At 44.1% G+C, this 20,008-nt stretch overlaps 1 protein-coding gene across 1 annotated transcript in view; it reads right to left on the bottom strand.

Annotated features, from left to right (window-relative positions):
• TCF20 (transcription factor 20) overlaps nt 1-20,008 on the bottom strand; it is a 68,298-nt gene that overhangs the window by 176 nt on the left and 48,114 nt on the right. The window contains exons 3-4 of the mRNA XM_079714491.1: nt 9,309-9,402; nt 989-1,038 (exon numbers count right to left, since the gene is read on the bottom strand). Coding sequence (XP_079570617.1) covers nt 989-1,038; nt 9,309-9,402 — 144 coding nt within the window. The remainder of the gene's footprint in view (nt 1-988; nt 1,039-9,308; nt 9,403-20,008) is intronic.

Genomic DNA, 20,008 nt, shown 5'->3' on the forward strand with positions numbered 1-20,008 from the left:
CGCACATGGAAAAGGAAAGAAAAAGCAGAGTCAGTGCTGAGTGACAAACAGGAGATACTCAGACAGGGTCTTCTGAGGTAAACTGTGACCATTAAAAAAGGGAAGTTTTTAAAAATAAAAACATGTAAACTAAGTAAAAAATGGGAGAGAAAATTGTAAGATCCTATGATCCATATTGGGAAATAACTGTTAAAGAAAAGCATAAGTAAGCATCTTTCAGAAGCATTTTGAGGGCAGACCTGTCAGGACGACCTCTTTCTAGTACTTTCTGGCCCCACTTAAGAGACTGAAGACTGTGAGCACCAGTGGCCACCAGGGGTCAGTGTGACCTCAGCCGGAGGAGAGCCGCCGCTGCAGGGACTGCCAGGTGGTGGGTCTCCACCATCCCAGTCCTTCCCTGGGGTCCCTCTCTCCACGCCCTCCCGTCTCCACACACGCATATGGTGTCTTGGAAACAGGCCATTCACACACACCCCCGCCCCCATCTTCGTTCCTTTCCTAAATTTAAGAGGTGACCAAGAGACCACCTCCTCAATCAGCTGCAGGCACCACTGGCTGCTTCGGCTGGAGTAAAACCTGGAGGAGAGACTGTCTGTGAGTTTCCCCAAAAGCCTGGAGTCAACTTTCTTTTTAGTCTGGGAAGACACTTCTGCTTATGTACCTAGACCTACAACCAATCTCACCTCACGCCGATCTGTGATCTGGGGTTCCACTCAACTGCGGGGGAAACCAGGAGTTTTGTGTGTTTCTCTTCCAATTTCTCTTAACAGACAAACACCTTTCTCCCCAGCTGTGCCACCCCATGGGTGCCGACCCCACGCCACGGGGCTCCCTCCCATGTGCATCTCGGCCCTCCTGGGGCCAGGAGTGCTCGGCAGCCCGGCAGCCCGGGCCCTGGCGGTGTGGCCGTGACCCTGCAATGTCTGGTCTCCAGGTCTTTCAGGAGGAGCCCCACCACCATCCCCAAGTCCTGCAGGCTCTGACTCACCTTGTGCTTGGGGCACCTCACCGAGAAGTTCTCCTCATGGAGCAAACAATCTGCAAGACAGAAGGGGACAGTCAGGAGGAGCCTGGCATGCGGCACAGCCTGAGGGGCATGGGGCCATGCTGGCCAGGACGGACAGGGTCACACATGGAGATGAGAGGTCTCCACACTATGATTTCTAATAGGAAAACACGCAAGACACCCCCAAATAAGCTATGGCACCTCAACATGGTGGAATGTCAGTCCAACATTAAACGTTTCAGAATAGTGAACACGATGCAAATTGCTCAAAAAACCAGGATACATAAATGTACAAGGACAATCCCAATTTTACCAAAATATTTTATATGCATAAAAAAGGACAAAGGAAATCTACCAAAATATGACAGTGGTTCTCTTTGGATAGTAAGATTATAGGTAATTTTAATTTTACTTTTTCTGTATTTCCATGATCATATCCTATTATTCTAATCATCAGAAACAATCTCCAATAAATGTTATTTTAAAAATTCCTTATCTTAGGCTAAGGCCATTCCACAGGCCCACGCCAAAGCTTCTTTGTGAAAACACTTTGAATCTGGAGGCATCTTTTCTCCTCCGTGGAGAGTCACAGGTCAGAGACAGCAAGGAGGCCAGGCCCATGAGCCCCGCTGCCACCCTTGCCCCCCACACAACCCATGGACACACTGCAGAAGCTCCATAATCCCTGCTAAATGCTTCAGAGGAATGTGAAATCCCACGAGGGGGCGATTAATCCTTGGAGGAAAATCACTCATTCCAACTGTTAACACGGTGGTGACACATCCTCCAGGACGGCAAGGATGCGCACCTGCCTCCAGGGGCGTTGTGCTCTGCGGCACAAGCGTCGTGCGCGGAGCAGGGCGAGGAAACCGACTTAACGAGCTCACTCTGCACACCACAGCTCCCGGAGACCGACAGCCAGGTCGCTGGTGCGGGACGCAGTGGCAGAATGTTAGTAACTATTGATCACACATTTGCAGAGAGCTCCCAGGCACCAAGGCGGGAGGCGGCCGTGGTACTCAGCCTTGTTAAATTTCCAGTTTTACTCAGGTTTAAAGTGAGGTCCATCCTGTGCTATGCAGCTGCTTCCCACTATCTATCTACCTTACGTTTGGGATAGGGAGGGTGGGAGGGAGGGAGACGCAAGAGGGAAGGGATGTGGGAACAGATGTATATGTATGACTGATTCACTTTGGTATAAAGCAGAAACTAATAAAAATAAATAAATAAATAAAAATAAAGTGAGGTCCAGATTAGCGGCCTGTGTACCCACAGATTTCAAGTGAAACAGTAATAAGCAAGGGAGCACACAAATGGAAACTTTTGAGGTCCTCTATAATCTTAAATAAAGACCCTTTCATAATTCGGCTAAGCCACCTCCCCTTCTGGAGTCCTAGAATCTCTAGGGTCAGACGGGTTTAGTCTTCACAGTTCCCGGGGCAAGCCTGGGGCAAGCCTCGGGGCACAAGAAACAGCAAGTCCTGCTAACCTTTGCATCCCCATCCCCTCCCTCCTCCAAGCAAACAGCGAGGCAGTAAATGAAATGTGTTAATTTAAAACCCACAAGTACATGGTGTGACCGAGGCTCCTGCTGCTCCAATGTGCCAGAGAGCTCACGAACAGCAGGAGACGGACAGCTGGAGCTCCAGGGAAGAAGCATCTTCTCCTTACCTGGGCTGAGGCAGCAGCGCATGCTGGCAGAGTCTACAGTTTGGGCCAAAGAGAAACAGCACAGGCCACGCGGAGGGGGGAAGGCCACCCTTACACAACAGCGGTTTACAGAAATAAGGAGGGGGGCCGTGTTAGCTGGAAAAGATGCATCAGAAAGGCAGAGGTGGCTCAGGTCCCCTCACTGCCACGGAACAGTGACCAGCTGTGATGGACCATTAGTAAAACATGCTTAAAGTTAGGAAACATGTTCCCTCAAAGTTAAAAAGAAGAAATAAAACAATGTAAGTAAACACTAAAGGCAACTTGGAACTAATGCCAGGTACTTCTGGGGATGGAAGTCTCCGAAACCAATCTACGAGACAGGGTGCACCTTTTGGCTAGGCCTCCTGAGCAGGCAGAGGCTGTCCCCGTTCTCGTCATGCCCACCGGCCATCAGGAACCGCACTTCCTGTTCCTGGCAGGGCGAGAACCACAGCTGGAGGGCTTAGACACCTGCAAGGGGCCGGGGAGCCTCTCCTGGGCTGCCTCCAGCCAGGCTCTGCTGGGGAAGAGCCAAGAGTGGCAGGAAGTGCAGTAAAAGCTCTCCTGAGGGCTCTGGGGCTCTGGACAGGCGCCTGGCCCCACACTGCCGGCCCGCCAGCCTCTCGTCTGATTCCTTTAAGCCCCTGGCAACATCCCGCACTGTGCAGAGGGCCTGGTCAGCACTTCCCCACAGTGAGGTCAGAGTCAACGGCTGGATCATCACGCTGGCTGGAAGAGACTCACCAGGTTGTCTAGTCGGCAGGGTGGCTTCCAGACACAAACGTCAGCACCCCAGAACAGCGTTCCACTCTGAGTCCTCTCTTTAGGCTTAAAGGCAGAGGACTCTGCTGAGCTCCTCCTAACAAGCTATGTGGCACTTCAGATACCCACATGCACCCATATATACCCCATGCTGAGGATGGTGAGCCCGGGAAGGGAGAAAACGAAAGGATGTCTAGCGTCCTTTGGATCTGCCAGGCCCCGACAGTCTCCAACTCAGCTACAGTCTCCTCAGAGCTACGCTTAGTACTCATAATGGCAAAATCCAGGCTGGGACTCAGGGACCCGCCAGCCTCACCCCACCTCGCTGAGAGGCAGCCTCAGCTCCTGGGGCCGAAGGAGGGGAATAAGAAGGCAGGAGCAAGGCCCTGTGATGCAGAGAGCTCCTCCCCAGGGAGAGGCCAGACCACCAGTTCTTTCGTATGACCCATCTGGGGCTCTGAACCCACTGCCGCAAGATCAAAGTCAGCAGCGGAGAGAGCAGCTTTAAAATGCTGCTGGAAGGGTGGCTACAGAAGTGAAATTCCCAGCTGCGTTTCCTCATGAGGGTAAAAGAAAAAGCCCCTCTAGGCAAGATTCTATATGCACAGTGGGATTATAAATGAGCTACCACAGCTCTTTTTTCCTTTGGTATTAATTGTTGTGGCTTATTGCATTAAATACATTAAATCTTTTTTTTTTTTTTAAACAGCGCTCATGTTCTTATTACTGCATTCTCCCACCTGGAGACAAATCCTATGCCTGTGACATAACAAGCAGCACAACAGAGCAAACTGTGATGTCACAAATGTGCAATCACTATTAGGAAGGGGAAACGCTGCAGGAGCCACAGATCCTCATGTTTCCATGGAGATGTCCCCGGTGATAAAAGTTTTCCCTTCGTTATGAACAGCTCTTTAAGGTTTGGGCAGCTGGCAGCAGGGCAGAGATGAAAATGCCAAACTGTTCCTTGCTCCATACAGAGATGGGGGACTCAAACTCAGGGACTTATTTTTATTATAACTAGAAAGAAAGTCAATCAATGAATGCCTTTCCTGGATACAAAGATCCATTACATATAGAACAGAATTCCTGAGAAGACTGTGTGGGATAAATACAAGCATCAAGCTACACAGAGCAGTGCAGGCTCCGGGTCACTGTGACTCAGGTCATCCAAGAGACCAACAAAGACACGGTCACCTTGTTAAGCTGCTTCTTTGGTCCCAGCTCCGCATGGAGGAGCAGTTTGCAGCAGCTGGGACAGCAAAGCCAGAGGGCCAAGGCCCCGACCCAGACAGCCGTCCTCTCCCTGGACACTCGGCCACCAACTTCTGCCAAACAGAGACGTTACCAACGTATCTGGGCAGCCTTTGCTCCCTAACACTCAGCTGGTAGAGCAGGCCCTGCTTCACTGCTGGTGGTGCGCGCTGGAGGGCCTCCACTTGAGGGAGGAGAGCCCAGTGCCTGTCCCGAAGAACCCCCAGCGCCTGGGCTAGAGCAGGGCGTTCCAGCGGCCAGCTGCACATGGCCATGGGAGTCTAAACGAAAGAAAAAGCTCAGTCCCTCATTCCCACTAGCCACCTTCCAAGCGCTCAATCACACATGGCTTGTGGCTACTGTATTGGAGAGTACAGATCTAGAACATTCCCTCACTGCAGCAAGTTCTACCGAGCGACTCCACTCAACCCCTGGAGAAACTGTACCTGGAGGCAGGTGCCCTGTGTGCACACAGGGAGCACGCTCGCTGGGGGGACAAGGCACCTGCCTGCTGCTCACCTCAGGCTGCCGGGTAGAGCCTCCATGCAGGAGACCACCTCTCACCGCCCACCGACAGGGAAAGCCAATGCTTGCAGCATTCCCCACAAAAGAGTTACACACAACTACCGAAAACCCAGAACTTGAACATCTTCATTAAAAACCACGAAGCTGGGCCTCCCTGGTGGCGCAGTGGTTGAGAGTCCGCCTGCCGATGCAGGGGATGCGGGTTCGTGCCCCGGTCTGGGAGGATCCCATATGCCGCGGAGCGGCTGGGCCCGTGAGCCATGGCTGCTGAGCCTGCGCGTCCGGAGCCTGTGCTCCGCAGCGGGAGAGGCCGCAACAGTGAGAGGCCCGCATACCACAAAAAAAAAAAAAAAAAAAAAAAAAAAAAAAAAAAAAACCACGAAGCTTAAACTAGAAAAAGAAACAAAACGTTCTGATGTAACCCTGGGCGGTATCATGGAAATGAGAAAAGGCAGTGGATGGGCTTCTGAAAGAGGATTTAACGGCTGTTCTATAGAACATGCCAGACCGCGACCCCGGGTGAGTTACAGCTCAGACTCAACAAGTAAACGTGCAGAGGAGGACAGAGGATGGAAGGGACAGAATGAAACCCAAACTCCCTGAACTGACATTTCAAGGCTCTCTTCTTTCTTTCTTTTTTTTTTAAATTTAATAAATTTATTTATTTATTTATTTTTGGCTGTGTTGGGTCTTCGTTGTTGCATGCGGGCTTTCTCTAGTTGTGGTGAGCGGGGGCTACTCTTCGTTGTGGTGCGCAGGCTTCTCATTGTGGTGGTTTCTCTTGCTGCGGAGCACGGGCTCTAGGCGCTCGGGCTTCAGTACTTGTAGCACGCGGACTCAGTAGTTGTGGCTCGCAGGCTCTAGAGCGCAGGCTCAGTAGTTGTGGCGCACAGGCTTAGTTGCTCCGTGGCATGTGGGATCTTCCCGGACCATGGCTCGAACCTGTGTCCCCTGCATTGGCAGGCGGATTCTTAACCACTGCACCACCAGGGAAGCCCTCAAGGCTCTCTTCTTACTGCCCACTTATCCCTCTGGTCACATGGCACCCTGGCCACCAGCTGCCCTTCAGCACATGCAAACAAACTTTCGTGAGCATCTAACTTTGGCATAAGCATCATCTTTCTGTACCTTTCTTTTTTTTTTTTCGCCACACTGTGTGGCTTGGCAGGATCTTAGTTCCTGACCAGGGATCAAATCCAGGCCCCCAGCAGTGAAAGCCCGAAATCCTAACCACTGGACCACCAGGGAATTCCCTTTCTTGGTCTTTTTAGCTGCACCCCCTACAGAAACCTGGAAAGAAAAGAGGGAAGAGGAAAGGAGGGGCAACGAGAAGGATGTGAAAGGCAGGGGGATGCGCTTAAGCAAACGTCAGGAGCGCTGGGAGGAAGGGTGGTCGAGAGGAACTCAGATTCCTCCCATGCCTGTCAGATCCGACTCCATGTGCTTTACGCCTCTGTACCTGCTCCCATCACCTGGTCAGCCACCAGGCCACTTGAGCACTCTTGTTTGTCTTCCCATTTTCTCTTCCTCCATCCTGACTGCAAGCATGAGAACCTGCTAGGTGAAATTCTCAGACCCATCTGATGCTCAAAAAGTAACTGGTGAAAACAATCAACAAAAAGCCAAAAGTCAGGAGGAAGAAAGAGGATTTCCCAGGCTGCTTGAAGCTCTGAGTCAGAACTCCAGTCTTCTGCATTGCTCATTGGATGGCGCTTCTCAGACAAATGGTGTCCTTCTTTCAACAGTTATCACACTGCAAAACACTGCTCTGATCATCTCCAGAGACCTGGAAAAAAGGTTTGACAAAACCCAACACCAGTTCACGATAAAAACACACAACAAACTAGGAATAGAAAGGAACCTCTTCAGTTGCATCAAGAAATCTATGAAAAGCCCACAGCTATCATCATAATAGGCCAGAAACAAGACAAGGATGTCAGCTCTTGCCACTTCTTTTTTTTTGGCTGTGGACCATTTTTAAAGTCTTTATTGAATTTGTTACAATACTGCTTCTGTTTTATGTTTTGTTTTTTTGGCATCGAGGCATGTGGGATCCTAGTTCCCCGATCAGGGATCGAACCGCACCCCCTGCACTGGAAGGTGAAGTCTTAACCACTGGACTGCCAGGCAAGTCCCAGCTCTTGCCACTTCTATCCAACATTATCTAGAAGGTCTAGCCAGGCAACTAGGCAAAGAAAAGAAAAGGCATCTGATTGGAAAGGAAGAAGTAAAACAATCTACTCACAGATGACATATCTTGCATATAGAAATCCACTAAACAACTATTAGAACTGATCAGTGAGTGGAGCAAAGTTCCAGGATACAAGATCAATACACCAAAAATCAATTATATTTCTATACACTCACAGTGAACAATCTGAAAATGGAATTAAGAAAACGATTCCATTTATAACCACACCAAAAATAATAAAATACTTAGGAATAAATTTAACAAAAAAGGTGCAAAATGTGTACTCTGAAAATTACAAAACACTGTTGAAAGAAATTAAAAACTGAAGTAAATGGAAAGACAGACACCCCATGATCACGGGTTGGAGGACACACTATTTTTTTTTTATAAGATGGTGACAACCCCTAACCTGATCTGCAGATTCAATGCAATCCCACCCCCCTCAGAAATGGATAAGCTGATCCTAAAATTCATACAGAACAGCAAAGGACCCAGAATAGCCAAAACAATCTTGAAAAAAAGGAACGAAGTCGGAGGATTCACACTTCCCAATTTCAAAATCTACTACAGAGCTACAGTAAACAAGACGGTGTGGTACTGGAGAGAGTCCAGAAATAGGTCCATACGTCTGTGGTCAACTGGTTTTCGACAAAGGTCATAGAATGAGAAAAGAGTAGTCTTTTCTACATATGGTGCTGGGACAACTGGAATCCATATGGAAAGAAATGAACTGGACCCCTACTTCACACCACATACAAAAATTAACTCAAAATGGATCAAAGACCTGTGTAAGGGCTAAAACTATAAAACTCTTAGGAGAAAACACAGGCATAAATCTTTGTGATTTTGGATTATGCAATGGCTTCTTAAATATAAGAAAAGCAACAAGCAACAAAGAGCATAAGTGGCAAAAGAAAAACAAATAAACTGAACTTCACCAAAGATGCTCAATATCATTAGCTGTCAGGGAAGTGCAAACTCAAATCACAATGAGATACCACTACTTGCCCACTGGGATGGCCATAATAAAAAAGACATAAAAACAAGTGTTGGTGATGATGTGGAGAAACCGGAACCCTCACACACTGCTGGAGGGATGTAAAATGGTGCCGCCACTTTGGAAGACAGTCTGACAGTTCCTCAAACGGTTAAACACAGAGTTACCATATGACCCAGTAATTCCACTCCTAGGTTTATACCCAAGAGAAATGAAAACATTTAGTCCACACAAGGACTTGTCTGTGAATGTTCATAGCAGCATTATTTTGTATTATTATTGTATAATAATACAAAAGTGGAAAACCTAAACATGCATCAACTGAAGAATGATAAAATATGGTATATCCTTACAATAAAATATTGTTAGAAAATAAAACCAATGAAGTACTGACACATGCTGCGATGTGGATAAACCAGAGAAACAGGAAGCTAAGTCACACGAAACCCATCACAAAGACCACATATTCTGTGATTCCATTTACATGAAATGGCCAGAAAAGGCAAATCCACAGAGATAGAAAGTAGATTAGTAGTTGCCAGGGGCTGGGGGTGAGGGAGAGAGACCACCAACAGGTAGTAGTTTAAGACGTGAAGAAAATGCTCTAAAATTAATTGTGATTGTGCTTGCACAACTCTGTGAATATAATGGTAAAAATCATTTAATTGTACACTTAAATAGGTAAATCTTTTGTGAATTATAAAATTTATAAAAAATATCACCCCATTTAATTCCTTTTTATTATCTTCTCTGTATTCCTTCAGAATTTACAAACAGAACAAGGTCAGAAGAGACAAAAAGAACTATAAAGAAGAGAGAATCAAAATGTTATTTCCTACCCTTCGGATGCTCTGAACAAGGGGTCTGTGGTCCCATCTTACCTGCGTCAATGGCACACGGGTAATGGTATCGGAAGGAGCAGCCTTTGTTGTAGCAGCCCAAGGTGGCGCCTGCCTCCTGGCAGTGGGAACATTTCTGAAAGCAAGGAAGAAGTCAGGCGTGTCAGCATCCCAACCTCACCCCTCTCCCCGAGGCCTTCCCCAGACCCCATGGGTCAGACCTCAGCGCATGTCTCTGCAGTTACAGGAGTCTGGCAGCAGGACAGGCTGTCAATTTCTAACCACCACTCACTGACCACACCATGCAAGGGATCCAGCAGTAATGTTTTAGGCCAGGCCTTACAAATGTTCAAATAAATGAAACAGCAAGACACAGGCGCCCAGCCCTGCCTTTGGTGTGCCCATTGTCCACCCGCCTGCGAGCCTGCCTGTCCTCTCTTCAGTCCTCACCACTATGGTGAACTGCCTACAGATCTTGCCCATCTATTTCTGTTGTGGAAGTCTGGGGTAGGAGAAGAGGGTACGATAGTAGAGTTATATATAAACCTTTTAGAATTAAAAGTGGAATTTGGTTTCTAGTTTTTATTTTCGTAAGAAGGTTTTATTTTTATTCTGCTTATCCCAAATGCCCAATACAAGTATATTTCTCTTTTCAGAAAATATGGGCTCCTGTGTGCAAACGGTATTTTTACACACAAATCCTATTTTAAAGGCACTAGGAAACCTGCCATGAATTTCTGGCTGAGACATTATTCTGTAATTGAGATGCTCCTCCTTCTTCGGTCAGGTTTTCGTAAAGTGGGGCACATCTCTATCATGTGATGCGGCTGCTATGAGCGCTCAGTCCTGTGTCCTGTCAACAATAATCGTACTTGGAAAAACCACACTGGCCCTACTGAGGAAAGATGCAGACCCTTCTGGTGGCCGAGGACACACAGCTAAGGCTACCTGAATGATACAGACACTTGTTCCTGATTCTAGGGAAAATAAAGGTGCGCCATAAGCAGTTACACTTGTGGAAAATGGCTCCCCAACATATACTGCACCCTTCCTGGGGCAAAGCGACCAAAGGGCACTCTTCCCTCTTTTCTCTGTTGCCTGGGATGTCAGCCTATCAGGGTCTGTGTGGCTTGCGCGGCTGCAGCAGTCAGGAATGCCTCACCTAATGAAGTGAAGCCCACCTGGACGGTGCCATGGAATGAACACCTCCAACTCACAGCAGCAGGAGCAGGATGACAGGGAGCTGGATCAAGCTTCCCTAATGCTGATGCTGATGGAAAACCACACAGATGCCACCAACAGCACAGCCCAACGCTCACCCTGAATAATGCGTCAGGCATCACCCGAATGATGCGGCTCATTTGGTCCTCCTAACTACCCTGCGACATCCCCACTCTACAAATGAGGTTCCTAAAGCACCGTAAGGGGAAGTAACCTGCTCCAGGTCAGAGCTGATCCCAGGTGACCACGCCTGGCATCCTCCAGAGGCAAATGCAGCAGGAACGGGGCTGTAAGACAGCCCTAGAAGACCAACATTCTTCTGGGTGCTGACAACCAGTAAATGTTTATCATGTGCCCTCACAACCTTGCCAAGAAACAAAAGACTACTTGGCCCAGAGTAAACCAAGGACAGTTGGCAGCTTCTCGGGCAGCCCTAGACTTTATCTGCTTTTATCAGTGCCACAGGGCACCTTCAGTACAAAGGTCTCACCATCAACCAGAGGGAATGAACATGGTTAATTTCTCAGTGGTCACCCATATCCATTCCCATTACACCCCTTCTTCCTAAAGGAGCCTCGAACGGTCAGCCATCCAGAGGACTCATGCTCCAGGCCCTCCCCACACCCCTGGGGGGTGAATCTCAGTGGTGGCCATTTAGGAATGGGTGTGTCAAGCATTTCTGGTAATGAAGTCTGCAGGGAAAGGGACTTCTGGGAAAGTTTTGCACCCTTAACAAGGACACAAGACAGAAAGGCAGGAACAGGCCACCTTCTCGCTCGACCTCTGTGAGAAGGGGATGGTGAGATCTGTAGCAACCATCTTGTCACCACAAGGGGACAGCTCTGAAGACAGAGCCCAACCTGCTGAGGGCTGCAGAGTGACAGGATGGAGAGAACCTGGATTTCTGTGACATGATTAGCACTAAAGTAACCAACCCCAGGACCATCCCATCTCCAGACTTGTTAAGGGGGAGGACACTTTTCTTAAAAAAAAAAAAAAATCACTTTTTAGTTTAATTCTGTAACTTGCAGTCAAAATATCCTGAATGATACAGAAAGGGAACTAGTACTTGAGGCCCTGCTGTATAAGGTTAAGGATGTGGGCTCTGGAACCTAAATAACTCCCTGGTAAGTGATTCCACCACTGACCATCTTTGTGTTGTTCTTGGCCAAAGTCTTAAACTTTGTTTCTTCAAGCTGCAAACGTAGACCTGGTAATACAATCTACCTCACAGAGATATTGTGAGGGTTCAATGTGTTAATCCAGGCTTACAACAGTGGCTGGATCAAAAGTGCTCCGTAAATGTGACCCAAGATGACCATGTGCCAGACACACGACACAGACTGACAAACAGCCACCTGTGGAGCAGCCCTGTCATCACCCTCGGATCCGAACACTGTCCATTTCCTTCCTACCTCAACACACACCCCTCTGCCCCCGGCAGGGCTTCTCAAAGCTTCTTGCCCTGAACCAGCCCACAGGCCCCATTTTTCTCATAAAGAAAGCAAACCCATCCCTCACCAGGAAATCACATCAATAAAATGATGCATGCTTCTTTCAATTAAAAAAGCACGATTAACTTACTATATTACTTCCAGAGGAGAAAGACCCTGCATGACCTATTAGGTAGGGCCTTAGAGGAAGGACCTTAAAGAGTTTAGGTCAGTGGTTCTCAAAGTGTGGTCCCTGGACCAGCAGCATCAGCATCAGCATCAGCTGGGAACTTGTTCGAAATGCAAATTTTGGGATTCTGGGAAGATTGTAGAGGAGTAGCACTGAGAATCTGTCCCCACACCTGGAAAATAACTGCACTGGCAGAATCTGTCTGATGTAACTGCTCTGGAGCTCTGGAGTCTGTTGAAGACCTGCAACTTCCAGGGGAGATGTGGATGGTAAACAGCAGTTAATTCTGCCCATCTCCCACTCCCAGCCAAGTGGCAGGCAACCTAACTATACATGTTAAGGAACTACGAAAAGAAGAACAAACTAAACCCAAAGCTAGCAGAAGGAAGGAAATAATAAGGATTAGAACAAAAATAAATGAAACAGAGAACAGACAGAGAATAGTAGAGAAAAACCCAAGCAGGGACATTACTATTGATTCTACAGAAATAAAAAGGATTATAAGAGAGTACTATGAGCAACTGTACACTAGCAAATTGGATAATCTAGATGAAATGCACAAATTTCCAGTAACACAAAACCTACCAAGATTAAATCACAAAGAAATAAAGATTTGAATAGATCTATAATTAGTACGGAGATTGAATCAGTAGTCAAAAACCTCCTGAAAAAGAAAAGCCTTGGACCCGATGATGGCTTCACTGGTAAATTCTACCAAACATTTAAGAATGAACTAGTACCAGTCCTTGGGAAACTTTTCCCAAAAATTGAAGAGAAGGGGACATTTTCAAAATCATTCTACTGAGGCCAGCATCACCCGATACCAAAGCCGGAAAATGGTGCGTGCGCACACACACAGACACACACATACACAGACACAAAAACCCTACAGACCAATGTCCTTTATGAACAGTGATGCAAAAATCCCCAACAAAACACTAGCAAACAGAATCCAACAGCACATTAAAAGGGTTATACACCATGACCAGGTGGGATTCACTCCTGGAACGCAAGGATGGTACAACACACAGAAATCAATGTAATACGTTACGTCAACAGCATGAGGGAAATAACTACATGCATGACCACCTCATTATATGCAGAAAAAACATTTGACAAAATTTAACACCTTTTATGATAAAAACACTCAACAAACTAGGAATAGAAGGAAACAAAAGACGTATATGAAAAACTGAGAAGGATTATCATACTCAATGGTAAAAGACCAGTGGTGTTTCTTTTAAGATGAGGAACAAACAAGGACACTTGCTTTCACCACTTCTATTCACCATAGCACTGGAAATTCTAGCCATAACAATTAAGAAAGAAAAAGAAATAAAAGGGGTCCAAACTGGAAAGAAAAAGGTAAAATTATCTGTTTGAAGATATGATCTTACATGTAGAAAACCCTAGAGATCACAAAACAACAAAAAACAAAAACCCTGCTAGAACTAATAAATGAATTCAGCAAAGTAGCAGGATACAAAGTCAACACAGAAAAATCAGTTGCATTTCTGTACATGAACAATGAACAATCTGAAAAGGAAGTTACAAAAACAATTTGATTCTCAATAGCATCAAAAAGAATAAAATACTTAGGAATTAACTAAGGAAGTGAAAGACTTGTACAATGAAAACTACAAAACATTGCTGAAAGAAATTAAAGAAGACATGAATAAATGGCAACACATCCCATGCTCATGGATTAGAAAACTTAGTGTTATTAAAATGTTTACAAAGTGATCTACAGGGTGACCTACAGAGTCAATGCAATCTATCAAATCCCAACGACGTTTTTTGCAAAAATAGAAAAACCTATCCTAAAATTTATATGGAATCCTTTTTGTTGTTGTTGTTGTGCCACACAGCTTGCAGGATCTTAGTTCCCCAACTAGGGATTGAACCCGCGCCCTTGGCAGTAAAAGCACAGAGTCCTAACCTCTGGACCGGCAGGTAATTCCCATGTGGAATATTAAGGTAACCTGAATAGCCAAAACAATCTTGAAAAAGAACAATGCTGGAGGACCCATACTTCTGATTTCAAAGCTTACTACAAAGCTACAGTAGTCAACAGTGTAGCACTGACATAAAAACAGAGATATAGACCAATGGAATAGAATAGAGAGCCCAGAAATAAACCCTTCCATATATGGTTAAATGATTTTTGAAAAGGGTGCCAAGATCATCCAATGGGGAAAGGACAGTCTTTTCAACAAATGATGCAGGGAAAACTGGATATCCACATGCAAAAGAATGAAGCTGGACCCTTACCTAACAGCATATATAAAAATCAACTAACAAAGGATCAAGGATCTAAATGTAAGACATAAAACAATAAAACTCTTAGAAGAAAACATGAAACAAAAGTTTCATGACATTGGATTTGGCAATGATTTTTTGGTTATGACACCAAAGGCCCACATAACAAAAAGTAGACAAATTGGACTTCGTGAAAGTTTTAAAATGTTGTGCATCAAAATACACTAGCAACAGAGTAAAAAGATAACATACAGGATGGGAGAAACTATTTGAAAATCAGATATCTGATAAGGGATTAATATCCAGAATATATAGAGAACTCCTAAAACTTCACCAAATAACAACAACAACAAAAAAAACCCCCAACCAAAACAAAAAACCCAACCCATTTCAACAATGGGCAAAGGACTTGAATAGACACTTCTTCAAAGGAGATATACAAATGGCCAATAAACAAAGGAAAAAAAGCTCAACATCACTCATCATTAGGGAAATGCAAATCAAAACCAAAATGAGATACCACTTCACACCCATTAAAATAACTACTATCAAACAGAAAAGCACAGTGTTGAAACGGGAACACTTGGGCACTATTGGTGGGAATGTAAAATGGTACAAACACTATGGAAAACAGTATGGTCGTTCTTCAAAAAATTAAAAATAGAATTATCATATAATCCATCAAGTCCACTTTTGCATATATATCCCACCAACATGAAAGCAGAGTATGAAAAATATTTGTACACCCATGTTCACAGCAGCATTATTCACAATAGCTAATATGTGGAAGCAACTCAAGTGTCCATCGATGGATGAATGGCTAAGCGAAATATGGTATATGCATACAATGGAATATTTTTCACTCTTAAAAAGGAAGGAAATTCTGACACATGCTACAACCTTGAGGACATTGTGCTAAGTGAAATAAGCTAGTCAGCAAAAAACAAATACTATATGACTCAACTTATATGAGGTATCTAGAATAATTTAATCATAGTATAATGGTGGTTGCCATGGTATGGAGGGAGGAGAGAGTGTGGAGTCTTATTTAATGGGTATACAGTTTCAGTTTTTTTTTTTTAAACCTGCACACAGATTTTTTTTAAATTAACTTATTTAATTTATTTATTTTTGGCTGCGTTGGGTCTTCATCGCTGTGCGCAGGCTTTCTCTAGTTGCGGCGCGAGGGCTTCTCATTGTGGTGGCTTCTCTTGCTGCAGAGCACAGGCTCTAGGTGTGTGGGCTTCAGTAGTTGTAGCACACGGACTCAGCAGTTGTGGCTCCCAGGCTCTAGAGTGCAGGCTCAGTAGTTGTGGCGCACGGGCTTAGTTGCTCTGCGGCATGTGGGATCTTCCCGGACCAGGGCTGGAACCTGTGTCCCCTGCATTGGCAGGCGGATTCTTAACCACTGTGCCACTAGGGAAGCCCTAGAGTTTCAGTTTTACAAGGTGAAAACAGTTATAGGGACGTATGGTGGTGATGGTTACACAACAATGTGAAGGTATTTAATACCACTATGTACTTAAAAACGATGTATTGGGTTGGCAAAAAAGTGCCTTCGGTTTTTAAGTAAAAATAAAAGACACATTTTTCATTTTCACCAAGAACTTTATCGAACAGCACATGCATCCTTTTGTTCCACTATCTTCTGCCATTTTTCAGGCAACTTTGTAATTCCATCTTCCCAAAACTTTTTATCTTTTTGAGCAAAGAACTGTTCCAGGTGCCTTTTACAGTCTTCCAGGGAACTGAAATTTTTTCCATTTAGAGTATTTTGTAAAGACGGAAATAAATGGAAATCCGAAGGTGCAATATCTGGTGAAAACAGTGGATGAATCAGAACTTCCCAGCCAAGCTGTAACAGTTTTTGCCTGGTCAGCAAAGAAATATGCGGTCTTGCGCTATCCTGATGGAAGATTATGCATTTTCTGTTGACTAATTCCGGATGCTTTTCGTAGACTGCACTTTCAGTTGGTCTAATTAGGAGCAGTACTTGTTGGAATTAACTGTTTGGTTTTCCGGCAGGAGCTCATAATAGAGGACTCCCTTCCAATCCCACCATATACAACTTCTTTGGTGTGGTTGGTGGTGGTTCATTTCGCTGGCCCCACGATCTCTTCCATTCCACATTATTGTACAGTATCTACTTTTCATCGCCTGTCACAATTTGTTTTAAAAATAGAAGTTTTCATTACATTTAAATAGAAAATCGCATGCGGAAATATGGTCAAGAAGGTTTTTTTTGCTTAACTTATGTGGAACCCAAACATCAAAGCAATTAACATAATCAAGCTGGTGCAAATGATTTTCAATGCTTGATTTGGATATTTTGAGTATGTTGGCTATCTCCCGCATGGTATAACATTGATTGTTCTCAGTTAAAGTCTCAATTTGATTGCTATCAACTTCAACTGGTCTACCTGACCATGGAGCATCATCCAGTGAGAAATCTCCAGCACAAAGCTTTGCAAACCACTTTTGACACGTTTGATCAGTCACAGCACCCTCTCCATATACTGAACAGATCTTTTGTTGCGTTTCAGTTGGGTTTTTACCTTTCTTGAAATAACAAAGCATAATACGCCAAAAATGTTGCTTTTTCCTTCCATCTTCAATATTAAAATGGCTACACAAAAATTCACCAATTTTGATGTCATTTTTGAAATGCATGCTGATGCAACAGCTGTCACGATACAATCTAACAAAATTGTTTCGAATGAAGTTAAAGACAACCAAGCGCTACTAGAGCCATCTTACAGAAACAAACAAACCTTCTGGCTAACCTAATACTTAAAAATGGTTAAACCTACAGCTACTAACATCATACTCAATGGTGAAAAGCTGAAAGCATTTCCTCTAAGATCAGGAACAAGACAAGGATGTCCACTCTTGCCACTTTTATTCAACATAGTTTTGGAAGTCCTAGCCACAGCAATCAAAGAAGAAAAAGAAATAGAAGGAATCCAAACTGGAAAAGTAAAACTGTCACTGTTTGCAGATGATATACTATACATAGAAAATCTAAAGACGCTAACAGAAAACTACGAGAGCTCATCAATGAATTCAGTAAAGCTGCAGGACACAAAATTAATACACAGAAATCTACTGCATTTCTATACATTGACAACAAAAGATCAGAAAGAGAAATTAAGGAAACAATCCCATTTATCATCTCATCAAAAAGAATAAAATAGGGAATTCCCTGGCGGTCCAGTGGTTAGGACACCACGCTTCCACCTCAGGGGCACGGGTTTGATCCCTGGTCAAGGAACTATAAGATCTCACATGCTGCATGGCACAGCCAAACAAAAAGAACAAGAACAAAATACCTAGGAAAAAGCCTACCTAAGGAGGCAAAAGACCTGTACTCTGAGAACTGTAAGATGCTTATGAAAGAAATTGAAGATGACACAAACAGATGGTAAGATATACTGCTTTCTCAGATTGGAAGAATCAATATTGCTAAAATGACTACTACCCAAGTCAGCCTACAGAGTCAATGCAATCCCTATCCAATTACCAATGGCATTTTACACAAAACTAGAACAAAAAAAGTTTTAATTTGTATGGAAACACAAATAGCCTGAACAGCCAAAGCAATCTTGAGAAAGAAAAATGGAGCTGGAGGAATCAGGCTCCCTGATTTCAGACTATACTACAAAGCTACAGTAATCAAAACAGTACTGTACTGGACCAAAAACAGACATATAGATCAATGGAATAGGATAGAAAGCCCAGAAATAAACCCATGCACCTATGGCCAATTAATCTATGACAAAGAAGGCAAGAATATAGAATGGAAAAAAGACAGTCTCTTCAGTAAGTGGTGCTGGGAAAACTGGACAGCTACATGTAAAAGAATGAAATTAGAACATTCTCTAACACCATATACAAGAATAAACTCAAACTGGATTAAAGACCTATATGTAAGACTGGATACTATAAAACTACACTAGAGGAAATAGGCAGAACACTCTTTGACATAAATCACAACAGTATCTTTTTGGATCTGTCTCCTAGAGTAATGGAAATAAAAACAAAAATAAACAAATGGGACCAAATTAAACTTAAAAGCTTTTACACAGCAAAGGAGACCATAAACAAAATGAAAAGACAACCTACAGAATGGGAGAAATATTTGCGAACAATGTGACTGACAAGGGATTTCCAAAATATACAAACAGCTCATACAGCTCAATATCAAAAAAACAAACAACCCAATCAAAAAATGGGCAGATCTAAATAGACATTTCTGGGCTTCCCAGGTGGCGCAGTGGTTGAGAATCCACCTGCCAATGCAGGGGGCACGGGTTCGATCCCTGGTCCAGGAAGATCCCACATGCCACAGAGCAATTAAGCCTGTGCGCCCTGAGCCTGCGCTCTAGAGCCCGTAGGCCACAACTACTGAGCCTGCGTGCCACAACTACTGAAGCCCACGTGCCTAGAGCCCGTGCTCCGCACCAAGAGAAGCCACGGCAATGAGAAGCCCGTGCACCGCAACGAAGAGTAGCCCCCGCTCACAGCAACTATAGAAAGCCCACGTGCAGCAACGAAGAACCAATGCAGCCAAAATAAATAAATAAATAAATAAATAAATAAATAAATAAATAAAATAGACATTTCTCCAAAGAAGACATATAGATGGTCAACAGGCACATGAAAAGATGCTCAACATCATTATTAGAGAAATGCAAATCAAAACTGCACCGAGGTACCACCCCACTCTGGCCAGAATGGCCATCATAAAAAAGTCTACAAATAATAAATGCTGGAGAGGGTGTGGAGAAAAAAGAACCCTCTTGCACTGCTGGTGGGAATATATATTGATACAGTCACTATGGAGAACGGTATGGAGGTTCCTTAAAAAACTAAAAACAGAGTTACCATATGATCCTGCAATCCCACTCCTGGGCATATATATGGAGAAAACTATAATTCAAAAAGATACATGCACCCCAGTATTCACTGCAGCACTATTTACAATAGCCAAGATATGGAAACAACCTAAAGGCTCATCAACAGATGACTTGATAAAGATGTGGTACGTATACACAATGGAATATTCTCAGGCACAGAAAAGAATGAAATATGCCATTTGCAGCAACATGGACGGACCTAGAGATTACCATACAAAGTGAAGTGAACCAGACAGAGACAGACAAATATCATATGATATGGCTTATATGTGGCATCTTAAAAAAAAAAAAAAAAATGAAGATAAAAGTGAACTTATTTCCAAAACTTACAGTTACCAAAGGGGAAAGGGGGGTGGGGAGGGATAAAAAAGGATGTTGGGATTAACATATACACATACTACATACAAAACAGATAAACAACGAGGATCTACTGTATAGCACAGGGAACTATACGCAATATTTTGTAATAATCTATAAGGGAAAAAATCTGGAAAAGAATATATATATATATATGTACAACTGAATCACTGTGCTGTACACCTGAAACTAACATGATATTGTAAATCAACTATACTTCAATAAAAAACAAAAAAAAAGTCAAGATGGTAAATTTTATGTTAAGTGTATTTCAGCACAATAAAAGAATTTAAAAGATAAAGAAATCCAAATTCTCAAGCCCCATGTCAATGTGCAACAAATCTCCAGGCAATTCTGATGCTCCAA

This window comes from Hyperoodon ampullatus (assembly GCF_949752795.1).
Source record: "Hyperoodon ampullatus genome assembly, chromosome: 11".
Classification (NCBI taxonomy): Eukaryota; Metazoa; Chordata; class Mammalia; order Artiodactyla; family Ziphiidae; genus Hyperoodon; species Hyperoodon ampullatus.